The following is an 8431-nucleotide window of genomic DNA, read 5'->3' on the forward strand; positions in this document are numbered from 1 at the left end:
AACTTCAGCTGTGTCCTCATGATTAACTGTCATAGCTTCTATAAAAATAAAAAAATAATAAAACGCATCTACCTTGGTGGCATAGCGTGCATCCAGAGAGTGCTTGGCCATCAGATTCTTTAGCGTGGCCAAGGCGAGATGTCGCAGGTCTTGTTCGTCCTGGAGCGCCAATCCCAGCTCCCGTAGCAACAGACCAGTCAGAAAGTGCTTTCTGCAGAACTCTCCGGTCAGATTGTACTCAGGCACCGACACTAAAGTGGAAGGGGGCATGGAAATCGAATCAGTCATGCAGGATTTAGATAACGCCGATATTTGCTTTCCATTATAAAAGCGAATTCACTTGTAGGCAGAAATCTGGTAAGAGTGGCTGCATATTGTGACAAGACAAACAGCACTGCAGTGCACACAGAGAATGGATGAACATATTTACCATGAGTGCTCTGTGGCTCTGGGGATGCATGGTCTGACATGGACAAATAAGATGAGAAAAATAATGACAGCAAGAAGGAAAAAAAGAGAAAATAAAAGGTTGATAGTTATTAAAGTAATGGAGGTGGCTGTATGATTGTTACCACATTTAACACTGAAGTAGGGAGCTGCCACTTAGGGTTCAACTTACCTGTGATGCGAGCTGAGGGTAAGGGCAGGCTGAGAGGAATGTAGTGCTCGTGGTTGCACACGTCTCTCAGGAAGTCAAATTTCAGCTCACACAGGACCTTTAAGTGACGCAAAAAACAGCATTTATGTTTTCATGTGCAGATTTCTTCAAATATTTGTTGTAATGCCAACCTTGCATTTGCAAACCTTGTTGTCAGTAGCAGTAATCATGTTAATGTAGTTGCTTATGAGTTTGAATGTGAAGCCTCTGTCCATCAGAGTGAAGCAGCGCTGCAAGAAGACAGACAGGCATACAGATGCATCAGGCAGGAAATCTGTTTCAGCGTCCGCTAATGTGTGCGAGAGACAGATCATTAAACACAGATAAAGAAATAAAAGCATTTATCTGTAAACCGTTCATAGAGTTTGCATTGATCCCCCTCAAAAGCAAAAGCAGTACAGTTAACAGCAACTTTCATACACTTGGCTGTTTATAGTTTTTTAACGTTCCATTTAACAATATCATTTAAATTCACTTGAAAATAGTTGCTTCTACCTTTACAAAAGCCGCCACGGCCATATTGGCACTGCGTGTCTCTTCTACCAGCTCTTTGTACTTCCAGAAGATATGGTCAGACACCGTCTCCACCAAGGTTTCCACGCGGCTCAGGCAGGAGGAGGGAAAACGCTGCGGCCTCGGAAGCTGCAGGCGCATCCAAAGCACATGGGCTAAATATCAGACTCAGAAATGTGTAAGAATATGTGAGCAAGAATGGTTATTAGAGTTGATACCTTTGACTTCTCAGAATCAACCAAATGTTGAGCCATGGATTTAACGATGAGCTCAAAGAAGAACCAGGAGTACTGAAACCATGAAGACATGAAGCTGTTTTTAGAATTAGGCAGAATTTTCTCTAAAGCTTTGAGATAAATGGAACATCTAATAAATCAATCGAAATTGATTGGAAAAAATTCTGGGTGACAGACAGACCTTGAGAATGTTCCTCACTGCTGCTTGCTCGTTGCTTTTCAGATCGAAGGTCATCCCTTTAGCCAACTCTTCGTGAACCGTCCGGAAGCCATGAGCCTCTGATTTAAACACATACTGCAAACAAAACATATTTCTAAGCAAAAAAAAAAAAAAAGACTGCAACTCTTTTATCGTTGTTCAATAATGTTTTACTATGGCTTCAAAAGGAAAGCAAAATCTGCAAAGAATTCTCTGCAACAGAACAAATACAGCTGTCTTTAGTATAATTTAAGTATTTTTTAAATCAGAAAAGTAAAAAAAAAAAATTACATAAAGTTTCCTAAAATAAGTTATTTCTATTTTTATTATAAACTTGCATAGATTTTGCCAAATTATTACAATTTGTCACACCAAATATACTGTAATTTACTGTGATATGAGTGTTCATATAACAGTACATGTCATTATGTTTGCATATCTCCACTGTAAACTGTGTTGAGTAAATTACTTTTCGAGAAAGTTTGATTACTTTTCCTTAGTTAATGGAAGAAATTGTAATTAAATTACTGTATTACTTTTTTCCTAATATAAAAAGTAATTCACTACTTGTTCTTTTCTTTTGTTTTTTAATTCTCAAGGAAAAAAAGCTATCCAAAGCGCAAACAAAATAACCTTGTATAATCCAGAGAAAATAAAAACATAAAGGTTAAAATCAGTTTTTTTTTAGCACAAAAAATTTTTAGCAAAATGAAGTAAAAAATGTTCAGGCTTAAGTTCATGCTCATCACACAGCCCTTGTTGATGAGTTCAAACGCCAACGCAGTGCTTAACCTCCCTTGTGAAAAACATCAGCACTTAAAACCACACACAAGCAGACCGCACTGCACGCGCAGCACACTTTGAATGTACCTTGATGTAGGAGTGCAGATAATGATCCAGATTTTCTTCGTGGCATTTGCCAACAATGTGGACCAACACTCTGCAGACAACATTGAAAAGTTGAATCCACTACAGACCTGGTTGTTAAACAATATCACATTTAGATTCTTAAAAACATGTTGCCTTTCTTTAATATGACAAAAAAAAAAAACAGTTAAAGAATTTGTTTTAACTCCTAACACTAAACGGAGTAAATGGTCAAATTCAGTAGCAGTGTGTGAAAGGGGTTTGTAGTACCACTGCCTACCTGGTGGTGACAGTGGTGACTTCATCGTTGTCGTTCAGAGTCAGAACCTTGAACAGCTGGTTAAAGAGCACTGGAAGGAACCGAACTATCACTGGGATTCTCTCCATGCTCAGAAGACCCTGGAAATGGATCAAGAGAAGGTGGAGATGATTTAGTGAAAAGCTTAAAGAGCCTTTAAATAATAAAAAAAAAAAAGTCTGACATGGTATTGCATTCATGCCATAACATTTGGTAGCCAATGGTCTGGCTTCTGTCACAATCTCTAGGGTTTAAGGAGTCTTTTTCCTGACCTTCAAGCAGTTGAGAAAATTCGAGGTAGGAGGCTGAGAGAGGTCCAGCTCTCTCTTCTGGCACTGCTGGAAGAATCGGTTCAGGTGGGGGTCCTGGCACAAAGACAGAGGTATTCAGGAAAATCTGCAGTTAAACTGCTATCTCTTTAAAGTGAAATATAAGGCAGAAATGTCAACTTCAAGACCTCCTTATTTATTGTGCTTTTGAATGAATCATAACTCAAAAGGCAAAAAATGGATTTCACTTCTTTGCAAGCCTCCAAAAATAACCATAAAATTGATGGTTGGTTTCCTATGTTTGTTTTGTGGAATCCTTAATTTGTTTTTTTAAACCCTTAAAAGTACATGAGAAATATTGTGAACTCATATTTTTGTGGTAAAAACATAACTTTAAGAAAATGAACCTTTAAAATAGCTCTATTCTCAAAAAAGAACAATCGTCCTATTCTCTATTGAATTTCACACACGTTATGCTCCATCTGTGCACAGTTTGCTAGTTTAAAATCAACATCTGACTACTTGGCATGCTGCACCAATGACGAACTTCAACTGTAGCCAAAATAATATTTTAATAAAAATAAATACTATCAAAAATAAAAGCAAATATTGTTATTTTTCCTTTAAGGATAAAAATTTGATCCATTAAGTTATTCATCTAAAGATATGTGCAGCTGTAACAGGTAAAAAAAGCAGCAATTGCATTTATTGCCTGAGCAATAATGTAGATTGTCTTACCTGAGTGTACACAGTTGAGACGACATTTGTGGAAACTTTAAAGATAGGTTTCCCACCGTCCACCCATTTCACATCTGCTCCACTCTGTCAAAAAAATTTATCATTAGTGTCATAATTGTCTAAAAATATAACCCAGTTTTTAGTGCAAAGCTTCAAAACAGTTACTACAATTGTATTTGTCTCCATTTTCATTCTCACCTTGGTGTTGCCAGACTCTTTGATGGCCAGGTATCCAGGTGGTAGGTTGCAGGAAACAGGAATGCTGAATTCTTGTGAGGACATGCGGCCTTCTTTGAGAATTGGCAGCCACGAATATCCCACTAAAATACATACAAATGTTTAATAAAAGGGGAAGGAAAAGCAGAACAGTAAGACAGTAATCGAATTTTGAAACCTCCCACATCTCACCTGGGGTTTCGAGGGTCTCTTTCCTCTTTGCATTGGTCTTAGCATTGATGTCACAAGTGATGTGGTAAAAAGAGAAAAGTAGATGGTGCTTTTCATGGAGTTGAGTGGGAAGCTCAATCTTCACCTGAAGTCACAAAAATAAATAGGAAAATTGTCTATATTTATACTTTAATTTAAGGTGTTATTCAGAATAAAATCTTTTAATAATTCTGTAAATTACAGTACTCCAAATTATGTATTTAAAAAAAAAAGGTTTTTTATGTAATATCTTCAAAATTCCGTCTATTTCCTTACCTCATCATAGAAGTCAGGGTTCTGAGAGTGATGAAGGACAGTGGAAAAGGCAGCTGTGGTGAAGATTGGTCCTCCTGGTTTGCCATAGATGCACTAAAAAAATCAATTTAATAGAAAGTGAGTTGCATTTGATAGAAGTTATTTAACAATACACTTTGGACAAAGTTCTACCTTCAAAGGTTTGGCGACTTCTTCGTCTGAGCTACGGAATTCCACACAGACGGTTATGTTACGAGCCTGTGAACAGGAGAGCCATTTTTTTGGGACTGATGAGTCAAAGTGCACAGTCCGGACAATATTTTTCCCCTCCACGCAAAACTCACCTTTGCAAAACTCTTCTGACTGTCGTACTTGAGGTGTTTAGGGTAGACATAAATTTGGTTTTTGTAGACGCGGTACGGTTGGGTGAACTTGATGGTGTCCTGGACAAACTCCTCCACTTCTACTGTAGGCTGACGTGTGCTTGACTCTTCAAAAGGTTTTATGGGGACATATGAGGATGTCACACAGTCTGTTGGAGAGATTTAGGCATGAATGAATAAAAAATGATGTTAGGTTGACTAAATTGACATTTGAGCGTGGTGGGAGACATACTAGGATGCTCAAGTGGGACGTTGTCCATTGCGATGTCAAGTGTCCCAGGCACTGTCTGCAGTTTGCTGGTCTTCTCAGCCCTGCAGAGACAAAAAGTAAAACATTTTAAACAAATATCGTATATTGGAGAATCCATTTTGTTGTACAGGTCATCTAACCTTTTGTACTCTGTCACCAACTTTATCAGGTCATCCGTGGAAATTTTGTTGCTCTCCTGCTTAAAAAGAGGCGAGAAACGAGACTCCCTGTCCAGAGTTCCGTGGTTGTCCTTAAACACGTACCTACAATTAAAAGGAAGATTCAGTTTTAGGAAAGACAAAAACCCTAAAGAGAAGTGGGAAGAAACATTTGTGCACCGTCACTAACCTGACAGACCAGGCGAAAGGCATCCTGTACTTCCCCAGTTTGCTGCAAAACTGTTTGTTGGATTTTATGATCTTCTGAACAGTCTGTCAAAGATGCAAACGCAAGTTAACAAGACAGCAGTGCTAACAAGACAGCTCAGCTGACATTCTTGAACACAAAAGGAGGTGACCAGATTTAAATTCCAGCTGACCCTGGCAAAGTGACAGACTAAATGAGGGGTTGTTCAACAGTAACCCTGGCAGCAGGTTGAATGTCTGTTGCTTCACTTAGCCATTTTAACAGGGGCTAAATGGAACGCTGCCAGCTGGGAAAGCCAGGAAAAGTCTTGGAAAAGATCTTGGAAAAACATACTTTCGGAACTATGCTGATGTGTAGTGCCGAAGATAAATCCTGGCTTTACAAGTAAAATCATTTAGCAAATTTCAGTCTAAACTATTTTATTCAATAAAGTTTAGTTTTCTCACAAAAAAGAAACATCTCAGTTGGGTATTTTATCAACTAAGAAAACCATGGAGAACACAGGTGATTACATTTTCTACTGTGCAAACATTGTCTGACCTTGCAGGAGTCTGTATTCTTGATATAAGGTTCTGTCCCACAGGTAATATTTCCCATCAGCACCTTTTCTATTTTAGCCACCATGACTATATCGGTGTGAGGGTTGGTCACAGAGAAAATGGCCTGCACAGAAACAGTTGAAAAAGCTTATGTTGGTCAGTTGGCAGTGTAAAGGCATATAATGACAATTAAAAGTGACCTGTTTTGGATAGCAAAGCCAGTGCTCCAGCTCCAGTCCAAGGTGACAGTCACCAGGTTTCTTCTCTGCAGGAGAGCACAATCCATTCTCCTGACTTCCCACCCCTGGACCAGCACTTCCTGCTGCACTGCTGCAGCCTCCAATCATCTGCCGCACCGCTTCGTGGTTGAGATCGACGTGAAAATCTGCAGAAACCCTTCTCCCTTCTCGCACATCCAGCAGAGCCAGCGACACAAAGAAGGGTTCAATCTGGTAAAGTGAAGTGAGAAATTGTCATGATTTCACTTTCCTGTTGATGTGTGGTAGATGGTATCAGATGATAGGCGTCATCATCAGATTGTGTGGATACAATATGGTTATATTTTTTTCAAATATGCAAAAATGGGGGCTGCTACCAAACTTTTTGATTTAAAAAAAGAAACAAAAAAACGTGTTTGTTTTGCTTACGTTGGTGACCGGTCCGTTTTCAGTCTCCGTGACACAGCCTTGCAGCATGAGGTTTAGAGATTTGCATGTTATCATGAACCTTCTGCCCAGCTTCTCCTCAAATGGGCCAACCGGTTTGTTGTCCGATGATGAATGCTCATTCCGTGGACTCCTGAGGACCTGCAGCAGGAAAACCACAGTTTGTGCAGCAATGAATCAAGTTCAAGTTTCAGGTCGTAATGAATTTAATGTAAAGGAATTCTTACAGGCGTGTCAGGATCAAGAGAGAAGAGATTCAACCGCTCCTCTCTTCTGGCAGAGCGAAGTTTGTCGTCTGTCTCTGAGATATACTGTGAACAGACAGGCAGCAAAGGAAGAAAAGATCCTTAGTGAAAAACTTGGGGAAAAATAATAACTTTTATTTATGATCATAATGTACTTTAAGTGTTGCCTTATTTCCAGTTGATTTGTCACTATGAGAGATACATTTGTTAACTGTGGAAATAAACAGGAAGTACTAGTATTTGTAAAATAGCACTACTTTAGATCTCACATAAAATATATACTATACTACTTCTCATGGTAATGAATTGGACTTTGACACAAATTTTGAAACATGGTACGAAAATTATATTCTTTGATTGCAACAGTTATCATCCTAAAATTATATGAAAATATTAAACTTTTAAATGTCATTTAAACAGCTGCAATCCGACCACATTTACCCATAGTTGCAGCAACTCACAAACATGTCTGTAGTATGTTTTGAAACATTATTTTCACTGTGATGTAAAACGAAAGCAGAAGCAAAGCTACGGAAAAAAGGCCTTCTAGCCCCCCTTACCACTCGCTTATTTAGCAGACTAAAAAGTTTATTTTCAAGGACTCAAACAACATCTCGTGGAAAATGGACAACTTCAAACCCATTAATGACACATCAACCACATGGCCAGGGGACCACAGATGAAAACTGGCATTTAAGCTAGTTGTGGCTTTTTTAAAACCACGTGTTTTGTCTTGTTTTATCATCTGGTTTTCTTTTAAATTGCATTATCCCCTTTAAAATAAACTAATAAATAAAATGAGATTGCAACATGTGGAATCCTTGCACTACTCCCTAGACACGCACTCACACATGCACACCTAGGAACACTTTAGAGAGACCAGTTAACCAATGAAGCATGTTTTATCTTTAATGATCAAAAGTAGATCAAAATATGGTAATAAACAGTGAACCTTTGCCAGCTCTGGGTTTATGCCGTTCTCCGTGGTTTCTTCGTTGTCCTGCAAACTGCAGTCATTCAGCGACAGGTCAAACACATCTGCAGAGTGAACAAACACAAACATAGCTGTGAGCCTTCTTCATAAGTAATGACTGCCATTAATAGAGGCAAGAGAGTGTATCTAAGCAATTTATTTCAAATTATGCTCTATACATTTTTTGAGTGGGTTAAAAAGTCCATTAGGTGCACACTAAACAGAATCTGCAGAAGAAATATTCATTTAAGAGTAAAATATTCCTGCATTTGTGGGCTCCATGGATGATAATAAAGATAGGCTTTTGTAGAAATATAGCCTTCATGGTGCCTAAAGCTATTCTTCCCAAAGGCCATAGTGGACAAAATGGCTAATTAATGGTATGCCACTCGACGCTGCGCCCTGATTTATGGGTGCTAACAGACCGCAGATCCATGACTGCTGAAGCTATTACATCATTCCTTCACTTCTCACTGATTTCAATGGTCTGTAAGTGTGTTGTGTTTGGTTACAGAGTGTGGATTAATGCCCAGACTAACAAAGCTGCCACA

The 8431-nt window shown here is 38.7% G+C and overlaps 1 protein-coding gene across 3 annotated transcripts in view; it reads right to left on the reverse strand.

The window, feature by feature from the left end:
* The window catches only part of dock10 (dedicator of cytokinesis 10), a 67153-nt gene that overhangs the window by 15536 nt on the left and 43186 nt on the right, over positions 1-8431 (reverse strand). For all 3 annotated transcript variants that reach the window (XM_036214793.1, XM_036214792.1, XM_036214794.1), the window contains exons 9-32: positions 7860-7945; positions 6890-6973; positions 6645-6803; positions 6198-6446; positions 5999-6121; positions 5441-5523; positions 5233-5355; positions 5075-5154; positions 4804-4991; positions 4652-4717; positions 4481-4573; positions 4187-4310; positions 3977-4098; positions 3779-3862; positions 3044-3136; positions 2754-2872; positions 2477-2546; positions 1589-1702; positions 1390-1461; positions 1154-1300; positions 805-888; positions 620-716; positions 431-463; positions 73-251 (exon numbers count right to left, since the gene is read on the reverse strand). In XM_036214793.1, coding sequence (XP_036070686.1) covers positions 73-251; positions 431-463; positions 620-716; positions 805-888; positions 1154-1300; positions 1390-1461; positions 1589-1702; positions 2477-2546; positions 2754-2872; positions 3044-3136; positions 3779-3862; positions 3977-4098; positions 4187-4310; positions 4481-4573; positions 4652-4717; positions 4804-4991; positions 5075-5154; positions 5233-5355; positions 5441-5523; positions 5999-6121; positions 6198-6446; positions 6645-6803; positions 6890-6973; positions 7860-7945 — 2672 coding nt within the window. The remainder of the gene's footprint in view (positions 1-72; positions 252-430; positions 464-619; positions 717-804; positions 889-1153; positions 1301-1389; positions 1462-1588; positions 1703-2476; positions 2547-2753; positions 2873-3043; positions 3137-3778; positions 3863-3976; positions 4099-4186; positions 4311-4480; positions 4574-4651; positions 4718-4803; positions 4992-5074; positions 5155-5232; positions 5356-5440; positions 5524-5998; positions 6122-6197; positions 6447-6644; positions 6804-6889; positions 6974-7859; positions 7946-8431) is intronic.

Source organism: Oryzias melastigma, linkage group LG13, assembly GCF_002922805.2.
Source record: "Oryzias melastigma strain HK-1 linkage group LG13, ASM292280v2, whole genome shotgun sequence".
Lineage (NCBI taxonomy): Eukaryota > Metazoa > Chordata > Actinopteri > Beloniformes > Adrianichthyidae > Oryzias > Oryzias melastigma.